Source organism: Dendropsophus ebraccatus, chromosome 7, assembly GCF_027789765.1.
Source record: "Dendropsophus ebraccatus isolate aDenEbr1 chromosome 7, aDenEbr1.pat, whole genome shotgun sequence".
Lineage (NCBI taxonomy): Eukaryota > Metazoa > Chordata > Amphibia > Anura > Hylidae > Dendropsophus > Dendropsophus ebraccatus.
Window position 1 is genome coordinate 69,308,484 of NC_091460.1, and position 22,773 is coordinate 69,331,256.

Genomic DNA, 22,773 nt, shown 5'->3' on the forward strand with positions numbered 1-22,773 from the left:
CACCTACTGTTACCTGATCTCCCGTGTGTATTTGGTTTATGCACATTTGTAAATAAATGACCACATGGATTGATGGTGAGTGACGCTTTTTCTACACATCTTGTTTCAAGCATTGTTGGTCTCTACTGTTTACTACGAGCAGAACATGGCTAAAAGGTCAACCGAATGAGTCCAGCGTGGGAATCTTTCCTGCATGCAGTTATATGGGGCAGCGCCGGGTGTGAACCTTTCTACATGTTTATTACTGTTAATGTAATGAACAATCATAATAGATTTGTTGAATGTATTGCTGTCAACCTTCATTAGAAATCTGCATGCTCTCACTATTCTTTAGTTAGTTGAAGTGACGTATGGGTACAGGCTGTAGAGATACCAAATGTTAGAAAACTGATGATATGAAAGGGACAAAACTTGCAAAACACAAAAATAACAGTAACATACAGGAGAATGTTTAGTGCAGAATTGTTATCAATTTCTTTTGTTGATTTTTCCAAGTTCTGCAAGTGATTATAGAAAAAGACGGAAGTCTGAGCCCAGTGTCGGCCATCAGAGAGCCAGCAGTGACCAGAATGCAAACAGAAACAGCCTTAGCCGAACAGGAATACAAGGCACAAGTACCACCCTGCGAAAACCTTACATTAACTCCTCACCTCCATCTCCTTCGCGAACAAAAGGTAGGACATGACGTGACAGAGGCGCTGTCTCAAAAAGTGATTCTCTTTATAATAGCAACCAGCACTAATAGTTCTCAGTGTCTGACTCAAAGTTCAATGCCGCCATCTGCTGGTGTACTTATATATTGCATCATTTACCAGATGACCAGTAAAATACTGGCTACACATTAGTTGTTGTTTATATAATTTACAATCAGAATCGATTAAAAAGATATATATTAAATTATAAAATACATTTTAGAACGAGGCTTGTCTGGGAGCTGTGGCCTTTTTTTCATATCAATTGCCAAAACAAGTAATTAAATTAAAAAAATACATATTTGGTATCGCCACATGCGTTGCCCGAACTATTAAATGATCAAATTCCAAAGTGCAAAAATCTTGCATTTTTGGTTGTATCAAATCAAGAAAAATTGTAATAAAAATTTATCAAAAAGTCACATATACACAAGCAAGGTACCAACAGAAAGTACAGATCATGGCGCAAAAAATGACAGCACCATAGACCAAAAAATAAAAGAGATATAAGGATGGTAATAAAGAAATTTTAAGGAACATTTCATTTTTTTTAAAAAGTAATCGTACCGACTTGGTGAATATAGGTAGCAAGTCAGTTTTACCATAGGGCACATGGCATAAACAACAACCCCCCCCCCCCCAATAAAAATAAAAAGTAGTTTTTATTTTCACTTTCACTGTGCAAATAATGTGCAGCATATTTTGTGGAAAATTAAAGTCTGTCATTGCAAAGTACAATTAGTGGCGCAAAAAATGAGGGATCATGTGGGAATGTAGGTAAAAAAGCACAAGGAAGAAAAAAACAAAAGTGCAAAAATGAGACTTGGCTTTGTCCTTAATGGGCTTGACCCTATAGCTTTTAAGCTATCTTATCCCATCTATTATGGAAGATGTTAACTATAGTCTTCCCGATCTAATCACATATGTCTATGGGTAAGACGCAGTAGCAGGTCAGAACCTGCTTACACTGATTTTAATGTAAGGACACAACCATGCCTGTCCCCAACCTCATCCCACTCCTAGGTAGTTACTCTTACTACTAACATTTTAACATGTGTCCACTCTATGAGCCCTGCTTTAGATTAGTGTTGAATCCTCTGAAACCATATTTCTTTAAAGGAAATCTGTCAGACCTAGATCGTGGCTGGAGCTAAAGAGTCAACGAGGTGTTGATCTGGAGTTGACAGATTCCCTTTGAGAAATAAGATTTTTAAGCTGGGGCTACATGGCAATTTTTGGTCGCACTGCCTTTTGCACATCCCCTACACTTAAGTAAACATGACCCCAAAGTCACAGAAAATTCACGATGGATTTTTTGCGACTGCAGGGTCATGGAAGTTTGTAGGTCACTTGTGAAGGGGTCACACGATAAGGCAGCATGACAGCCAGTGCGACACAGCATTTCCTAGTCATGTGGCCGGGAATCAGAATGTAGCCCCAGCCTTTTATATGAAATGTAAATTTTTATGCAATTTTTAACTGAAATATTAGTTGATGGTAAAATGTTGTGTCCTATGGCTATAAATGAGATGTGTACTGGTCGGCAGAATAGAATTGGTAATATATTCATATATTAATTAATTTTGACTGGGTTTTGATGAGTTTGTCGAGGTTTATTACATTGTGTCTCTGTCAATGCCTTTTCTCTATATTTCCAATGCTTTCTCTTTTGCTATAAATCTGTTAATTTCTGGAAATGTCTCTCTCTTGTCATGCTGCTCTTTGGATTTTGAAGGTGGGGATGTTAGCAGAATGTATCCCCCCCTATTCACTTATTCTGTACATAAACCAAATGCCTCAAACTCAATAGATTACTGTAGTGGCAATAGTTACCACTTAGCTGTGCCTGATGATACAAAACGTGCTATCAGCTTTAAGAATGGCTGGCAGATGACCCGACAGAATGCAGAGGTGTGGAGCAGCACAGAGGAAACAGCATCACCAAAAATTAAGTCTAGGAGTTGTGATGATTTATTAACAGAGGATCACAATAACTTCTCTACAAACCAGGCCAAATCTGAAAGCATGGGATCCTTATTGTGTGACAACAAGTCCAAGCAGAGCAGTGCCATGGTGTGGGGAAACCCATATACATCTGGAGGCTGTGCACCAAGCACATCCAGGGTTCGTCATAGGTCGGCTCACGATACTCCAGGTTTTCTGAAGTTATACAAAAAAATGCATCGTATCAATCGTAAGGACTTGATGAGCTCTGAAGTGATCTGTTCTGTGAAATCTCGCATTATGCAGTATGAGCAGGAACAACAAAAAGGGATATTTGCAGGTTGGAGAACAGTGTCTGAAGAAGTGCCAAGAGATATGGTGCCAACAAGAATATCAGAGTTTGAACAGCTAATCCAGAAATCCAAATCCATGCCCAACCTTGGAGATGAGATGCTGTCTGCAGTCAGCTTAGATATCTCTACCAACAGCTCGTGCCCTAAACGTAGGTTTTCTATTGAATCTCTTCTCGACGAAGAAGCTCAAGAAAGACATATATCTCAGGTACAGCACAATGGGAAAGCTAAGCCCTTAGTTCCCGTCCATATTGAAGTGACAAGTGATCAGATTCCAAAATCGCATGTGGAACTTTCTGATAGTGACCCTGAGGCAGTAGTTTCAGACATGAGTGACTTCATACAAATAGAAGGATCATCATTTTGCAGTGAGAGTGATTTTGACCACTATTCCTTCACATCATCTGAAAGTTTTTATGGTTCTGGGCATCACCATCACCACCACCACCATCATCACCACCACCATCGGCACCTCATCAGCTCTTGCAAAGGACGGTGCCCAGCATCATACACACGCTTCACCACCATGTTAAAACACGAGAGGGCTAAGCAAGACAAAAGTGAAACTTCAGGAAGGAAAGAAACCGATTCAGGCCTTTCCAAAATTGCTTTTCTTGTCAGTCCAGTGCCTTTTCGTAGGAAAAAAAGCTCTACGCCTAAAAGGCAATCTGAGAAGAGCCGGTGTAAGGCATCTGTTTTTGAAGCTCTGGACTCTGCTCTTCAGAATATCTGTGACCAAATTAAAGCTGAGAAAAGGCGTGGGAGCTTACCAGACAACAGCATCCTGCACAGACTTATCAGTGAGCTTCTACCCGATGTCCCAGAAAGAAATTCTTCTTTAAAAGCATTTCCTTTATCCACCCCAAATCCGTCTTACTACCAGCTGCCTCAAGATGGTGCTATTCATTACCCACCTTATCAGAATGATTGTGGAAGACTGCCCATCAGTGCCTCTTACCAGGATGTGGATGCAACCAACAACAACTCCCAGGATAGCCCATATACTTTCCAAGGTGCCCCGCTATCATTTCCTTAAATTTCATAATGTACCCTCCCCATTTCATTCATCCAGCTTTGTAAAGTTGTGGATCCATTTGGGATGCAGAGATGTTGTAGGAAGAGGCAGATTGTGCAGACTACATAGAATTGGCTTATTACAAATGAATTGACACAGAATCTGGTAGTGCTTTTCACCTGTCTAGTATTAACACTATATCCAAAGTTAGATTTCTCTTGCTTCCTCTTCATCTCTGTCTCCAAGAATTATTGATATAAACCATTTATTTATCTTTCCTTTCATTCCATATAATGGATTTTATAAAGCTGCTTGCTTGCTTAATGTACCAGTAGGCCACCGTACATTATATCTGCTTCTGCAAGTGGAGAGAAGATGTCTACTACAGTCTTCCTACTTTCTAATTATAGGAGTCAATCTTAAGGCCCTATTACAGGAAGCGATTATTGGACGTATTCGGCAGATACCGACCGTTACGGCGGATAATAGTTTTGTGTAATAGAAGACAACGATCAGCCGACATGCATGATGTCTGCTGATTGTTGTCTTTCAACATGTATAAATAGGAGCGGCAGCAGCAGACCGCCGCTATCTGCTGTGGGCTGCCCAGATGATCTAGCGATCACCTTGGCAGCCCTCCGCAGCTCCCCCTGCACCTATCCGTTCGCTGCCAACGTGTGTAATAGTGCCGGCAGCAAATGGGGAACGGCACACACTTGCTTCCTCTCGTCAACCGGTGTAATAGGAGTTTTACTTTCTCTGCTCAAATTGGGACCATTACGTTTGCATGTTGGGGCATTAGAAGGGGTATTCCCGTGTCATAAATTAATGGAAAAACACTGACATATGCCATCACTTGGGGGGTCTGACCTCTCGAATTCCCACTGTTCACATGAATAATGGGGACACAACACTGGTATCTGGGCGTTGTGTCGCATTAGAAACCTTTCCCTGCACAGTTGGGCTTCTGGTCGCCCTGCATTGCTGGATGGCTGAGAACCACTGTGCTACAGGTAGTGCTACACCAGCGCTGTGTCCCCTTCATTCTCATGATCAATGATCATAAAGTGGAGACATATTACCTTCAAATACATACATTACTATTTTATTCTTACAAGAGAGTACTAATCATATCATGTATGGTTATGGAGAGCTGTAAGCGCCATACAGCTTTCCTATATTCCCATCAGCAGTCTATAGACTAAAGAAATTTAGTGTAGAAACTAAGGACTACCATAACTAACAGACAACAGCCAGCTCACCATGGTAGTCAAAATAGCCTTATAGCCATGCATGTTACTATAGAGCCAAAGCAAGCTCCAACTAAAGGTAGCAATATATCAAGGAAAACATGACATTTGAATGTGGACAGTTTAATAGTATATTTCCCGAGTTGCACATGGCAAACATATGTGGCAATTGTGCACGTTTATCCTTCATACGCTTTCAGTTGTAAGATACACAGTATATCAGTTGTTCCTCCCTATCAGATACAGTTTAACAGCTGGTGTGCCTCAGTTAACCCTGCAAATCTTCCATGCATCCCATTAATCTTCTGTGCAGGTGTTTAGTTAAAGCTTATAGCTTCTTCTGGTCACCCGATGCAGTCTTTTTTCATAAACTCTCAGAGATTATGCCAAATTAAATATTATTCCCTATCTACAGATCATAGGGGGTCCAAATGCTGTGGCCTCACCAGTCACGAGAACAGAGGTCAGATGTCTCCTGAGTGAACGGTGCGGCAGCATGCATGCTCAGCCTCTCCTCCATTCACTATTTATGGTACTTCTGTACTTTGCTGACTTCAGTGTGATTGGCTGGGGTCCTAGTGCCCTACATACCCATCAATCAGCTAGTTCCTCCCTGTCCTGGGATAATTTGTAATCTAGGGATATCCCTTTTAGGCTGATCATTTGCCAGTGGTCAGCCACAGTAGATGAGTTTGGTCATTCCAGCTGTCCATCACATAAACTACACAATAATTGTTTGCAATAGCCAACAGCAAACTAATGTTTGCCAAAAATGTGATCAACCACAATAGATTTTGTTTGACTGAAATTGATGATTTGCCACTTTGGGTAAGCTCATTGTGACATATAAAACACAGTTATATGCCAGAGTAGTCTTGCATGTTGCTGGTGGGATCACTCATACGAATGATCCCACGGACAATTGATCTCCCAACTTCTGGCTTATTATTATCCCATGGCCAGCTTTACATCACACACTTTGTTAAGGGGATGATCTGGAGGAATGGCTATGATGTACGTGGGATATTTATAACTGTAAGATACCTGGTAAATTTGGAGGTAAACGTTAATAGCTCAATGAAAAATCCACTAAAATAACCAAATTTAGTGTAAGCTTATCACACTGTGACAGTGTTGGACTGGGGTACCTTGGGCCCACCAGGGAATATTTTATTCTAGGGGCCCACCCTACATACACCAGATATACCCAGTGTCAAACCTTTTACATTACTATAGTGACTTTGCACAGTGCTGTGCATGTGACCGGCTATGCTTGCTCACTGTTAGTAACTGGTCAGACACACTATGCCAGGGATGGGGAACCTTCTGCCTTTCAGCTGTTGCAAAACTACAATTCCCATCATGCCTGGACAGCCAAAGGCCGAAGGTTCCCCATCCCTTTTCTAGTGTATAGGAGCTGTTCAGGCATGATGGGAGTTTGCAACTGCTGGAGGATCGGAGGTTCCCCATCCCTGCTCTATGCTAACAGCACAGCCGTCCACTTAAGTTTCTTGAAAGGTGAAGTCCCATGAAACTAACTGGGGGATTATATGTCATCCTGAAGCTGCTAAACGGGGATGCAGACCTCCTGCTCAGGGGCCCACTAATGGGTAGGGCCCACCGGGGGATTCCCATGCTCCCCTGTGGGCCAGTCCGAGCCTGCACAGTGATACCAATCTCAGGGTAAACAGTTTTGTACCCCCAAAAAGTTACCTTTGGCTCAGCTAATTGTTCTTCTAACAAGAATGGTATACTCTGTATTAGCACTGCAAAAATACAGTTTAGCATAACATGAACGCTAAGATCAAGTATTTATCAAGTAAGTTGTCTTGCATGCAGTTCTTTCATGCATGTGTATAAAGCATGACATTGTGTAGATGATACATCCGTCTGTGTCCATCTGTGTTTAATTTCTGCTGTTTTGGTTGGTCAAATGCTCGCAGCAGAAAATAGTGTATGACAGTATGAGATCACCCTGTTCCCGTTAGATGGAGCTTCTCTCACAGGGCAGGCTGCAATGAAGTCACTGCTCAGGAATGCATTGAATGCCACCAGGGCTAGGAGCAGCAGACCTATTTTGTAGCGGAAGGTCTGTGCTTATGTCACACAGTGAAAATAGCCTGCATGTTTAACATCTATGTACTGGGCACTATAGGGTTGTATGACAGAATAGCACTAGACCTTCTTTTCAAGGTGCCCAAACTATCACAAACAGTAAAACAATATGAATAGGATCAGGGCTGACTTAATAATATTCTGTTTTTATAGCCGATCAAGATTCTCAACGAAATTATTCATCAGCCTTTACTGATGTGAGCAAAAGTTCTGCAAGAAGGAGCGTGCAAGAGAAGGAGGTAACCATGTATCTCACTCATATGATATGGGCTGGATTGATGGAAAAAACATTCTGTAAAGTCTTTGGCTTTCACAGCATGATGGGATTAGAATTTGAGGAACACTGCTATAGATGTTACTAAATTGAATTATTCACTGTGTGTGAGCATTACTGAATTGTATAGGGTTATACTGTATGAATAATTATGACATATGAGACCTCAGTTATGTCTAAAGCTAGCTGCACACATTAGATAATGTTTGGTATCAAGCTAATGTTTATCTAATGCGTTTCAACGTGGCTATCCCCTTGTTCCTGCAGGTAAGAAGCCTCGGTTATAGATGTCTACCAGAGCTTTATTCTAGCCTGCTCACTGAAATAAACTTGTACACTTGTCAGACATGGCGTGCATTGTAATCGCAAGGTTGGCGGAGCTAGCCGCCGGCCAAGCATTAGCTGTTCATCCAAGTAACAAATATGTATGGCCAGCCTAGTAAATAGTGCAGGGCTGCAGTACATTACTAGTTTGAATGGACTTGCAAACAATGTAAACATTAGAGGGCCCCGGTGATGTTAAAGGGGTTATCCAGCGCTACAAAAACATGGCCAATTTCCCCCTACTGTTGTCTCCAGTTTGGGTTGGGTTTTGAAACTCAGTTCCATTGAAGTAAATGGAGCTTAATTGCAAACTGCACCTGAACTGGAGACAACAGTAGGGGAAAAGTGGCCATGTTTTTGTAGCACTGGATAACCCCTTTAAGAATGGAACTCCTAAAACTACCACCTGAATAAAGTGGCAGTGGGCATACTCAACTGAGGCTTTATTCATTATTTATTCAGAGTTCTGAAGATAGCCTTGATAGGACACTCTCCCCTTGTCCTGTGGTTGAAACCCCCGTTTAAAAATGCTGCAGAACCTGCATTAGTCTTGCAGACTCTTTAATATTAATGGCCAATCTGAGGAAAGGCAATTCGTTTTTAAAGGCTGGATGACCTGTTTAAGATAGATTTTGGCGCGTAGAGGACCCCACCCCTTGTAATGTTTATATACACTTTCAGTGCAAGTTTCCCTTTATGCTAGCTGTCTGTCTTGTCTTTTTTCTTATTTAGGCTGCCAGAGCTGTATATGACTTCAAGGCTCAGACACCAAAGTAAGTGATGGACTGGATGATAAACTTCTACTGCAGTATTGCACATTATTTTTCAAGATAAAGATGATCTTGCTGATCTCATGCGCATTTTTTTAGGATGTCGGGGGGGGGGCCTTCTGTACTAGGCAGAATTTTATAACAATGTCCTATTTTTTATGTTTGTGACATTTACTTTACAGAGAGCTGTCCTTTAAGAAAGGAGATACTGTGTATATCCTCAGGAAAATAGACAAAAACTGGTATGAAGGAGAACATCATGGGAGAGTGGGAATATTGCCTATTTCTTACGTTGAGGTTAGTGAAACTCCTTTATTTACTCCTTCATTCAAAATCACTCTATAAAAAGTTCTGGAACTTACTAATATGGTTCAGTTGCTTAAGATTTTCATGATTTTTGCTTGCGGTCAGTGAATGGGCAAAAAACTAAATCTTCTAGATGCCAACAATTTCTATAGATGTAATCCTGCCCAGAGCTGAGCAAGCGGATAATGCAGGCGTCCAGTATTACTCACTGTTTGCTGGGCATTCATATACAGTGAGTAACAATGGTGACAATTGAATTTATACTGTAAATATTACTGGGGTCTACTTTTGACAGCTACCTCTTAAGAGCTGAGTACTGTTCCTTTTAGGACTAACCAAACCATATCAAGCCACTCCTATTGGTATATAAGGAATTTCAACCACAACTACTATCACAAGTAAAATAGACCATGAGTGATTAGTTGATGCAGCGTTGTCTTTACTATTTATGGCTACAGTACAAATGGCTTCCCCCTTTGCCCAAAATAGTATTCTACAACATTACATTTGCTATTACTTTAAGGAACCAAATTTCTATTTCAACATATATCCCTACCAGATACTACTGTGTAGATGTCTGTAGTGCATTCTTTGAGTCTCAATCTAGCAGACTGTACACCTGTTGAAGGTCATCCAGTTATCTCCAGATGACAACCTGGCTGAATCATGTCCCATGTAGGAAGGACAATAGTGTCCCTGTAACAAGATATGTCTGCATGAATGTGCAGAGTAGAGCCCTCAACAGACATATACTGTTATTTCCATGTCTCTAGAACATATATCTGCATACTACATAACAGAAAACCAAATCACATGACCAGCAACGTGTATCCTTCAGGCCTGGGCTACTCTAGTGCTACAGATTGATTTTAACTATTGAGTTACAGTGCTGCATTAAGCTGCAGTCTATAAGATTGCATGCTACTCAGTGTATTGCTCTGGACAGCAGCTGTTGCTAAAATATTAAAATCAATTTGTAGCGCTTCCAAAAGTTATAAAAGTTAGCCCTGCACTAAAGACATGAGAATGTTTGCAGAGGTCTCAAATTAATGCAATATTAATTCATGATTAGGACTAGGACAGCGTTCCTCCCGCTGTATCCGCCCGCTCCACGGAGCGGTCAGACAGTGGGAATCTGATGCCGAGCGTTTGGGTTCATAGGAACCCGAACCTCGGCAGGTTTGGATTATCCCTAATTAGGACCATGGTTACAAATGCCCGTCCTTCTGCAATAAAAAGCCCAGAAAAACGTCCATCATTTTATCATTGTGGGAACATAGCCTTAGACTGCGTTCACATCTTTGTAGTGGTTTACAATTAATAATAAGATGAATAGACCCCACCATAGACTAATGGTGTTCGATGTGTTCTGTTATGGGGTCAATTGTTCAGATTGGAACAATAATCCTACACACAGCACTGTCCATCCAAATCTATTTCTGATGAAGATGTGAAAACGGCCAATGAATACTGCTTTGCCCCAATACTTTTGGTGTTGTAGAAAAAAAAATCATATGTCAATTCTCTAATGACTAATTATAAGCTTTTTTTCCCCAGAAAATAAGCCCAACTGAGAAATCCCAGCCAGTGCGACCCCCACCCCCCGCCCAAGTCCGAGAGATTGGAGAAGCAATAGCTAAATATAACTTCAATGCTGACACAAATGTCGAGCTATCACTGAGAAAGGTGAGTTCCCTTGATGTATTAGGCCAGCAATGCAGAAGGCATTTCTCTCTGCTGGTGGCCCTATTAAGTTCTTACTTTGAAAGTGAAGCATACTGTTGTAAAAATAGCAGAAAATGACATATCCTATGGATGATTCTTGTGGGAAATCACTTAAAGGGGTACTCTGGGCAAAGGTAAAAAAACAGGGAGGTCAGGGGGTAGTGGAAACTATAATAAAGTGATACTGTCACCCGTCTGTCTCCTGTATCTCCCAATCTTATGACGTTACAGCCCCGCTCAGCTAGTGATGGAGACTGGACACCTCTGCAGTCACATACTGGCTCAGGGGGTAGTTCCTGTGGTGTTGTGACCGCACAGGATCAGGAGATACAGGAGACCAGAAGCTGTCAGTGAGAATTGGTGCTGTAGCTGCAGGGACACTGGGACAGGTAAGTATCACTTGATTATTTTTATGCTCCCACCACCACCTGTCCTCCCTGTTTCTTTTTTTTTTTTACTTTTGCTACAGTACAGTTTTATTGTCAGGGATTTGAAGATGTCTGTAAATAATATAGAAATAATAATTAAACAAGATGCTTCAGGACACTTGATGGTCAAGTGGCAAAAAAACTTGAGTCTGGTGACTCCCATTTATTATGTATAGTGCTTTTCATGTGTTCTAAACATGGAGAAGGGAGGTAAGTCCTGTCATAACAGTGGCTTTTTCAATCCAGACATGCAGACACAAAGACCCACATGTAGTAATGTGTCTATGCCAGAATTCTGTCTGAGATCTGGTGCATGGGACTTTTTTTCCAGGGTTATTATGTGTTTTAGATGCATCAGAGACACATTTCTGCCATAAAGGGGCGTAACCTCTGTTTAAAAGAGGTAGTGGTCTAATCTATGACACTGTGCTTATATAAATGGACCAACTTCTGGTGCTCTTTAAGCAAACAAATGATCAAAATAGGGTGTGTCAAATTGGTAAAGACTGTCTACTAGAAAGTCTTAGTACCTTTGAGCCAAAGGTCTTGCTATAAGCCCACTGAACTAGAGTTTTGGGATGGTAATTATGTTTTTTTAAGAAAGTGCTTTGTAATACTGAATGGAGATCCATTGTCTGACATAATCCTCATCTACCCTCGTTTCCTAAAGGAATGAGATGACAGGATTCACCACTAACAAACTAGAACTTGGGGAGCTATGGAGCCTAAAGCAAGGCTTTTCTTCTTCTAGGGCCAAAGGCCGGATTACACTACACAGTATAAGGGGAAGGGAGCTTTGACCTGTCAGCCCTCGTTTGCCACTTGTCCCCAGCTCGCTGCATGTACTATTACTCGCGCAGACAGCGAGCGGGAAGCTGCAACCCGAACACTCATCCGCTTGTTCAGGCTGGCCATTGAAGAGACGTGATCATGATTTTTTTATATGTTGAAACACCACGATCAGCTGACATTGTGCATGATTAGCTGATCGTGGTCTTTTAACAATTATCAGACGGTAATTGGCCAAGTATGGCCAATAATCATTTGGTGTAATAGGTGTAATAGGGCCACTCCTGAATCTGATGAAAAAAAGCCTTCCATCACAAAACAAAACTGTTTTGTCTTCCAGGGTGACAGGGTAACACTTCTTAAGAAGGTTGATAAAAACTGGTATGAAGGTAAAATTCCAGGAACCAACAGACAAGGCATCTTTCCAGTGTCCTATGTGGAACTTGTAAGAAAGAGTCCATCCAAGAGCCAAGGTCAATCTCCAGAAAGGTCACTTCACCAGAGTTACTCCACCGAGAGGACGCATAACTCCAGCAGCACAGTAAGTCTTTCCTTCCTGAAATACAGTCATCCATATCACTGGTTCATTTTTACATTATGTAATAATATCATGGCCTTCTTAATGTTTGTGGACCATATACAGACAGCGACATCAGCAAGAACAGTTTTCTGGTTAATAGTTAAGAACATTTGTGTTTAGGAATTTTAATTTAAGAACAAATGTAATGGATCTGATATTTACTGTGGTTTTCTGTTGAATCACTAACTGGAGAATGTATAGGCATATAGACATTAGAGGCGTTTTATGCTTGATGCTTATTAGATCTTTTATTATAACCATGAGGAACTACAATTTGTGCCTCTTTATCGCCATCCTGTGTGAATATACCCTAACTCAGCACTAGCATCAGATATCTCTGGGGTCAATTTGAGTAAAAAGGCCAACTTTTATTTTCTCTTTCTTATTACTTGTCCTCCATGTCACTTACAGACCCTGCAGGGTCTATACTGGCTCTTTCACCACTGTCTATTCTGAAATGTCCTCTGGCGGCTATGAGCATTGCAGAGCAATGGCCACCTGTGCTTTCTTAGTGGCAGCAGTTATAAAACCCATGAAACCCCAGCTTTAGTTTGCCCCTATGAAACCTACGGCCAATATGTTGTATGTTATGAGGTTTTTTTTAGCCATGACTACATTTTCCAATCACAATTCTTTTTTTATTATTGCAAAACAGGCACTAACATAACATGATATCTAACATAAACTCAGAGATGCATTACCTTTAAATTGCTTCAGTAGGGTACAGTAAATGAAGAAAATAGGTTATATTGCTTAAAATTATCTAACAAAATAAAAAAAAAAACAGACAAAAGCGACCAAACATGCAGACGAAGATATGCATCTCTCTGACTTAACAGCTAGGTGGAGCTTTGGTGCAAGTTATACCTCTCTTGAGATGAAGAGGAACAGGGTCTGGTTATTTTTTAGTTCAACATGGCTAATTCTTTGTTCCTGCAGGGTATAAGCTGATAAGGTCAGCTTATTTCTTATTACAGTATATATGTTTATGGGGGGGAATCAGAAGATATAACTGTGCAGCTGACAGCTGTCTCATATAAATGGCCAGCTTATAGGTCAAGCCTAATTTGTCAGCTACATTTGCCTTATTGTGATGACTGAAAACAAATCTGGAAAATGTTTAGATGTCTATGACACTCTGTTTACACATTACAGATACTGAGTACGTTATACACCAATCAGCCATAACATTGAAAACTAAGTTGTAAAGAAAATTTCCAGGATAAAACAATGAGTAGACTATCAATGGTTGATCGGCATGGTGCCAATACCCAGCTCCCCTGCCAATCAGCTGTTCCTTGCCCGCACTACAGTAAGAACGGAACAAGAAGTTCTTGGCACCATTTCATGTGGCGGAGGAACTGGGCTACTGCACCCTCAGCTTGAAGTTAATAGGAGGTAAGGCTGCAGTACACCTCCATCACTGCTACTAAGGGAACAGGGCTAACTGCTTCAAGCTTCATTCTCACGGTAATGCAGGCAACAAACAGCTGATCGACACCCCGCCGATCAATTATTGATATCACCTCAGCTATCAATTGTTTTATTATTGACAACCCCTATAAGACTGAGTTTGTTTCCAGCTCTGATTTATTGAGGCATGGACTCCACTAGTCCTGTGGTATCTTGCACGAGGACATTAGCAATAGTTGCTTTAAGACTTGTTGTGAGATGCTGGTTCCATGGATCTGGCTTTTCTCAGCAAGTCCAACAGATGCCTCAGGAATTTATAGACTATAGGGCTATTATACACACAGACTTATCTGACAGATTCTTGAAGTCAAGAGCCAGTAATGGATTTGTATAGAGGAGAAAAGGCGTCCTTCTTTAATCATCTCTCCTGGCATTAGATTCAGATTTTAACATGTTGCCCATACCAACATCACATGACTACACTGGCCGATCACTTATGTCCATAGTAGATGTTATGGCCAGAGTGACATAACACCATTGCTTCTGAATCTAAACCCAGGGGAATTAGGGACCGGAGAACAATTTCAACAGTAAGCATAGGGGTGTTAGAAATGTTTGTTATTTCTCAATATTGGGGAGCTTCAGGGGGTTCGCTTATCCTCAAAAAAACATAACAGTTGTTTTTTTCTACATTGCTACAATGACTTCTGCTTTGTGGTTAAAAGTCCTGTACAAAGAAAACAACACATTTAGGGCCCTATTCCACCGGACGATTATCGTTCAGATTATGGTTAAATGGTTCGAACCTAAACAATAATCGTTCGTTTGAATAGCAGTTAACGACTAACGACCGAACGGAAATCGTTGATCGTTTAATAAGACCTGGACCTATTTTTATCGTTGCTCGTTCGCAAATCGTTCACATTGAATAAGACGTCGTTCGGTCGTTCGCAGTAGTGACAAACGCAATAGCGACGACCAGACGACCGCAAGAACGATCATAAGTAACGATTATCTTTCCATGTAAATGGGCGAACGATTTCAGGTCTTTCGTAATAGCGGTCATTTGGATCGTTTATCGTTAACGATTATGCAAACGATAATCGTCCGGTGAAATAGGGCCCTTACTTTGCGAAGCTGTTTTACATGTTGGATTGATTTATGAGCCTATATGCTATTGTGTGTACAGAAGCCTTAGGTAACCCAATAAATATATAGAAATATGCTTAATTCATTGACTGTACATATGACTCATATGATTCTGTTAGTATTATCAGTGCTTTGTTTTTGCCAGATTAGTAACTATAATTGGACAAGTGCTGGAACGAATCAAGGCTATGGACCTATTGAACCCATTTTTCTGCATTGCATGTGCTTAAATACAATGTGCAGCCCTTTTCATTAAAATTGCTTTACAAGTGATTGGTGGGGGTCCACCACTTAGCACCCTTGCCAATCAGTTTTTTTTTACCACACACAGTAATGCAGACTAGTGGCCTTGATGGGATACTGCAGCTTATCTCATAAAACCCTCTTTAAAAATGTTGTATTCTTTGGCTCCTGCAACTTGCATGTATGTACACTACAATGATATCTGCTTAACGCTGTTCTCTGTTCATTTCATAAGACAGCTCTGTATCCCTTTCTTACCTTTCCTGACATCTAAGCTAAAATATAAAATTAAATAGAAGTGAATGTATATCAAATAGAATTTAACCTTAGGTTAGTCTGAAGGTAATGTGGATAGGCTTTGATATGTTGGTGCCATATTCAGTTTACCCTAGGCCAACCATTTGTAGTAGATTGTAGTAAGGGGTTATTGCATAAAGGAGATAATGTATGTTCTTTCAATTATTATTCTAACAAAGAGATCATAAAAAAATATTTACATCCAGGCATCCAGGTGAGGTGGGACAATAGCAATAGACTGAGTACTTAGCTAAGACAAAGTGGCCACTATCATGGCAGCATGCTACTCTTTTTCTGTGGCACACTGTTATTGGCAGCACACCATGGAATGTACATACAAGAGTACAGAAATCTACATATCATTGTTCCCCTTACAGTTGCCGACCCAGCGCTGGCATGCCTTTTTTAACAAGATGTTTCTCCGTCACGCTTATGGTGGCAGACGCTGCACCTGTAGCTCTATGAGGGAATAAGGACAGAACAGCATTAAACAGCTTGCATTGTAATGGATGTACTGTACATACAACCTACGGAAGCCAAAGGGTAGAAATGTTTAATGAAAACCAATTGCTGATCTGTTTTCTTTGTAAAAGATAAAGGAATGCAAAAAAATATGAGTTCAAAGGTGGCCTTTAGGTCTAATATAATGAGAGCCCTTCCCGTGACTTTCCAGTGCTGTAGTTTAGCATGTGTACAGGAGAAACTCAGAGCTATCGTGTGAAACCCACACTACTGCTTTGAATAGGATGACTCAGACTTCTCTCAACATTTGACATTTAGAACCCGATCTATCAGCAGATACCATTTCACTTTTCAGATAGCTTTCTCTCACTCCTTTGGTTTCATGCGCTAATAGTACTTGGCATGTCCACCTGCACAATTAAATACTTTGTCACCTTTAACTTCCTTTTAAATTACTTTTTTTCTGTTAACATTTGTTACAATATTCGTTTTATTTTGTTTTGTTTCCTTTGATTCTTAACCTATCTTTTATTTCTAAAGTTATCTTCATCTAAGAGACTCCATACTCCACCCCTTACTCTCAAAGCAGACTCATCCTCTAGTAAGGGGAACATAGAAGCTGTGACCAGTGAATGGCTGTCACTGACTGTCGGCTATTCTCCTTCAAACACACCTGTCCTGACTCCACCACCTTTTCCTGACCACCCTCTTCTTAATCTAGAGAAGCCCACCTCCTTGCCATTAACTGTTTTACAGCCTGAACAGTTGTCCTCAAGAGATATAGCTTCCCGAATTAAAGATGGTCATTTTGTTCCTATTACATCACCAAAGACCCTTTCAAGTTGTCATCATCCTACCATACCTTCACCATTTCCTGACACAACACTTTCCTCTCCTGTAATTCAGCAGCTTGAGGTCCCTTCTATGCCTGCAACTAATACTGATAGCAGTCTGACTGAACAGAGAAAGTACTTGGACCAGACACAGTCAAAGGGACAAATAAGTATGATACAAGCCACAGAAAGTTGCTTGGTTCGTTTTAATATGCCTGAAACTTCTGGGAATGAACTGGCTCTCTCAGAGTGTGCACCAGGGCCGTCAACAGCACTAAACGCAACGTCTGTCGATGAACAGGAAGAGGAGATTTGTCAAGAGCTGATGTCTATCATTCAAGGAGGTCAGCTGGTATACCAAGAGTCAGGGTTTTCTAGGTACAAACCTCAAAAAGAACAACACCCAAGACTCTACATCGAGGAAGATGGTGAAAGTGAAATCGTACAACAACCAGTAGAAAACGTAGCGCAACCTATTATATGTCATGAAGATTATTCACCCAGTATCAATGCAGAGGTATTCGGTTACTAAGATCAAGCTACTGCATGTTGTCTTGTACGTTTGCCCCACAGTGTCCTGTTATATTACCATCAGTCTAGTGTTAAGGCAAAGAATGAAAATGGCAATAGTAAACCCAGTGATATAGTCAACCACAACCTTTAGCTGTATCCTAGAACTTTGCTTTACAGGGTCGTCATTTTTAACAAATGCTGGGTGTCTTCTATAAAATGTATATGAGGCCACAGAGTCATGTATCCAATGACATAGATTCTGGCCCTAAAATCCATCTAAACACATAAACCATGTAAAAATGTAAATCTCAAGATAACATTACAGAAGTATAAGGTAAATATAAACATTATTTCCTATTCTTTCTCACAGCTGAAAAATACAATACTTTTGAATAAGTGAAATATATTATATATACGTATAATGTTTTATAAAGAGATATTTCTGGATTAGAAATTTTGATATGTTGCTTGCAGGCTACTAAAAATTAAAAATAAGCTATTCTTACCTATCCTGGTTCCCCCATCCCCACCTTCCACAGCTCCTGATCCAGTGGTCTAGTCACTCACTGCTTCCTGCTGGTTTCTGCTTCCAAGATGACAGAGGGAACGGGACACTGATAAGGCCAGTGATTGGCTGAGCAGGCAGGTCCTGCTCTGATGCATTGTGTTGGGAGTAGACAAGACAAGGAGCTGTGGGGGACCAGGTTAGGTAAGTATTATTATTAGCAGCCCCTCAGCAACATATAAAAATGTTCAATAAATCTTGGAATATCCCTTTAAGATTCCATACATTTCATTGTAGCACATAGTTAGTACACTAGCTTTATTTGACGATTGGTTACCATCCATGGAGTTAGCTAAAAAGCTAGGATGCCAAGTGCTGCTTTACCTACTACATAGCACTGGGTAGCTACACAGACTAGTGTTTTTGGAATGCTTTCTTCAGTAAAAGCTTAAAGAGGATGTACCACCTGGTACATCCCCTTTAACCTGAACCCACGGATCGGTCGGCGCCGGTGCACGGCGCCGTTCGATCCAGCGGTACCGGACGGTGCTCAAGCACTGGAGGTAGGCAAGCCCGCCCCCAGTGGGAGGGAATTCCCTCCCCTGTATGACACGGCTCCATTCATTTTAAGCGAGCCGCGTCATACAGGGGAGGGAATTCCCTCCCACTGAGCACAGGCCGGTACCACTGGATCGAACGGCGCCATGCACGGGAACGGGGCCTCGGTCTGAAAAACGGACCGCGGCACCAGCTTCCCCCTGCCGGCCCCATCAATCTGTCGGTTCAGGTTAAAGAGGATGTACCTGGTGGTACATCCTCTTTAACAAGTCATTGTTATTTCAGATGCTTTTGACATTGTAGCCTTTCTGTAGTGATTTAGACCCAGTCGTCCAATTGCTACTCTGTCCTGCAGGTGTAAGTGTTCCTTTCCCAAAGTCTTTTTGGTCTCTCGCTTGCATTGCTGCTTCAGTCAAAGTGCAATCCATATTATGACTAAAGACGTCTTCACGCGTTACATGTTCTATATTTTATCTTAATGCATGATCTTCATTCTGGTGGTTTGTTTTTCTTCACTTTTTTTTTAACTCTGTCCCCAAAATTGTATCTTGTTGGAGTTGGAGCTCTATAGCAGACTCACTGAATGACTAAATATAAGGATTATGACAGTAAATGAAACTTGATTTTTGTCATTTATTGTTTTTTAAATATTTAAGAGCACCTCCATTTCTCCTGGAAAGCAAAGGTTTCCCGCACATTCTCCTCCCCACATTTCTTCTAGTCCTCCTTTTCACGCTGACTATGTATCGTCACCTTCACCCTGTCAGTCCACTGTATCACACTCCTCTGCGCCAACGAAATTCACATCCAGGCAGCAGACACAATCTCCGCGCTTAAAGGTAACGCCAACATGCATGTGGCTGTCACTTGTTTCCTCTTTCTTATGAGCACACCTTACAGTTTGATTACTTACAATAAGCATGACAGTGTTTGGTCTTAAGGTTAAGTGTGGAAATACTAATTCCTAAAAAAGATCCAATATTCATGCATGACACAAGTTATTGTGCCTACTTTTGACTACTTGCAATGCATGGTTGGATCATCCATAATATTGTGCTAAAATAGAGATTATCAAGAGGTTCTGCATCTCACGGATTGAAGAGACCATTGATCAGCTGCTATCGGCAAGGAATGTCGCACATGGCCACTCCCAGTAGCGGATTATAACAGTTCCGTTTTGGGCAGTGGCCCGGGGCCCAGAGCCACTGGGGGGGCCCATGGCCACCCAAAAAGACTTATACTGTTAGTGGTGTATTGTCTCTTGGTTACAGTTCTGCCAGGATTAAAAAAAAAAAACAAAAAAAAAAAACACTGCTTTTTTACAGCAATCATGACATTATCTATACTGTACCACGAACACCATGCTAGTGCTGCCATATTTAGAGTGGGGTGGGGGCCCAGGCTTGGTGAGCAGCCCGGGGCCTATGGTAAAGTTAATCCACCCCTGGCCACTCCATTCAACCAAATGGGTGTCACTCTGTCCAGAGTTCTTCTCTTAAGCTTCAAGATGAGGGTCCTAGACTGGGTGTTTCCTTCTTTGGCATGCATATGCCCTCATAAAACTAGCCCTTATACTCCACTTGTTTTGCTCTAAGACATGATGTTTGCAGTAGATTTGACAGTAGTGGTCTGTCATAAATGGCTCTTCTTCTTTTCTTCCAAATAAATCAAGGTAAAAAGAAAGACATTTTTTTTCATAAATTAACTGAGCATAATATAACATTACATTGGTGTTACGTCTCCTCTTTTAGTTTTCTTAAATGTCGGTATTCCTGGCAGTGGTGGATTTCGTGCTTCTAGAACTTACACTGTCAAGTGTTATTTCTTACTTTAAAACGGAGCACTGCCTTCAGCTGTTGCAGAATTTGCATCCGCAACTACAAATAAACCAGCCATTACACGTTCAGCTGAAGGCATATTTTATTTTTAAGGGTGCAACATAAATTTTCCATACACTGAGTTCACATACATTCCCTGGTGCACAATGCTGACTAGTAAAAAAAACCATTTAAAGAACCATTGCTCTCAGCTGCCTCCTTCTTCCTGTTATGTGTTGTCCCTGCTGGAAATGACCGCTCAGTCAATCACCGTAGGACAAGTGACTGGCTGAGTGAGTAGTTCCTGCAGAGACACACAGTACAGGAACCAGCTAACAGCAGAGAGGACTGAGAGCTGTTAGAACAGCAGCAATGGGGGATTGGGGCAGGTGAGTATGACTTCTTTTTATTCTGACAACATCCAGTTAAAGTGGGTTAGAAAAAAAATTGTCCTGTCCCTTTTAGTAAAACTAGATTATCGCCTGCTGTTGCATTCTTGAAAGTTGTCATATTACAGATATTTATGTCCCACAACTTTAATTGTCATCTGCCTCATAGAGGTTTTTGCCTTCCCCCTGGATTAACACAGTAGGGTTTCCCTAGGTTGAAGCTGATGAACTTTCAACCTTATTAACCCTTTCACGACCATTGGTCATTGATGCCTAGGTTGTTTTTGGACATCAGCTTATGGGATCATAATGATCCCATAAGCTGATGTCCCTATGTCTGGCCTCTCTCCTCTGTCCCCTGCCGCTGTCACAATCTTGTGACAGTGGCAGGGGAGAGAGGGGAGGGGGCAGAGCGCATGGCCGGGTGCCCGGTGCCCTCCCTGCCTTCCCTCCTGACCCCCAGTACGCGCCCTGCCTTCCCTCCTGACCCCCACTGGCCTCTGTAGCCAGGAAACCGGAAGCCTGAGGCTTCCGGCTCCATGGCTACCATCGGGGCTCTGCGATCACTTTGCAGAGCCCTGATGGAGAATTTTCCCTCTGTAGGGTTAGAATTCTCTGTCAGGAGCCTTATAGATGCTGTGGCTGTGCTGACAGCAGTATCTATAGGGTTAACTCTCAGCACCGGAGCATGGCTCTAGTGCTGAGAGTTGCGGCCGGTCTCCGGCTATTACTGATAGCCGGGACCCGCCGCGGATGACACACGCAGCTTCTACACCTGTGTTATACTGCAGCGTAAATTAACGTTGTTGCAGCCACGTTAATTTACTATGCAGCGGCGGGAGGGGGTTAACTACGTTACTATGTTTCTAGAGATTTTCCATTAAATTGCAATAAAACAGTCTATTAAACATGACTTAATAACAAAGGCCTGCACTCCAATTACTAAGCATTAAGGTTGCTAAATAAAGACATTACAGACAAAGAGATTTCAACAATGAGCCATGAACTTATTACATTGTCCTGGTACAAAACCAAGGGAAGACAGGTGTCTATGTAATTGGCTTATAGTGATGATCAGAGTACAAAACTATTTAAAGGCTAGATGATAAAGAGAACCTCCTTTTCCATCTGGAATTACCCAAGATGACAGATGTGAAGTGCTATGGCCTGTGTTAAGCGAGTATGGAATTACCATACTATATGGCTCTATCCATACATAGACGGGAATGGATAAATTGTGAAGGAATTACAATAAAGGGGTACGAGGAAGTATGGAAGCATTTCACAGATATGGCAATGGTGCCATGTAGTGTTGTTTACTACTGGTTAAAAGGTCTATCCTGGCAAATGCCACAGTGCCACAATAATTTCGTATTTTCTTATAAGAGCCTCACTGTGGACACCTGTGCTGTATGAAAATAGCTGCCCTTTGTTCTTTAGCCAGACATACTTGAACCTGTTACTGTCAGTGTCTGCAAACAAACAGAAAGGGCAGCCTGATCCACTTACCGTCAGTAACTTTATAGTGAGATGTACTGTATGTTTTCATAGCAATTCATTTTGCAGTGAAATGACAAAGTTTGCCATTAATGAACAATGCAACTAGAATGATGGTGGGCTCCTGGAAGCTCGAGTTTTTATAACGTCTTTAGATTTCATAGAAGGGATATGCATATGCAGCCAACTTCCTAATAGATGATCTCAAGATTTCTGACATTTCAGAAGTGTCAAACAGTAATAATTTAACCAAATTCTTGATTCATAGTGGCATCTGTCTGACATATTATCCTTATCCCTTATTCTTGATAATGTTCTCAAAATATGGTAGAATTTTCTTGAGCCCCAGATGGGAGGCCTCTCCTGCATATAAATGTAGTTCTGGTATCACTATGTCCTGTGAGTCATTCTGCTCTTAAATGTCAGAGCATTTGGCTGGCTCACAAAATAACATGGTACTTTATGGGTATCAGCAGTAAAAGCACACTGTCCCCTCAGCTGGTATTCACCACTGCAGCAATAACAACTGACA

General features: G+C 41.4%; 1 protein-coding gene across 6 annotated transcripts in view; it reads left to right on the plus strand.

The window, feature by feature from the left end:
* The window catches only part of SORBS2 (sorbin and SH3 domain containing 2), a 215,782-nt gene that overhangs the window by 179,782 nt on the left and 13,227 nt on the right, over window positions 1-22,773 (plus strand). For 5 of the 6 annotated variants that reach the window (XM_069977711.1, XM_069977715.1, XM_069977713.1 and 2 more), the window contains 8 exons: window positions 496-674; window positions 7,523-7,608; window positions 8,700-8,740; window positions 8,920-9,034; window positions 10,601-10,729; window positions 12,326-12,526; window positions 16,670-17,479; window positions 19,195-19,377. In XM_069977711.1, coding sequence (XP_069833812.1) covers window positions 496-674; window positions 7,523-7,608; window positions 8,700-8,740; window positions 8,920-9,034; window positions 10,601-10,729; window positions 12,326-12,526; window positions 16,670-17,479; window positions 19,195-19,377 — 1,744 coding nt within the window. The remainder of the gene's footprint in view (window positions 1-495; window positions 675-7,522; window positions 7,609-8,699; window positions 8,741-8,919; window positions 9,035-10,600; window positions 10,730-12,325; window positions 12,527-16,669; window positions 17,480-19,194; window positions 19,378-22,773) is intronic. The other variant, XM_069977717.1, reaches the window with a different exon arrangement.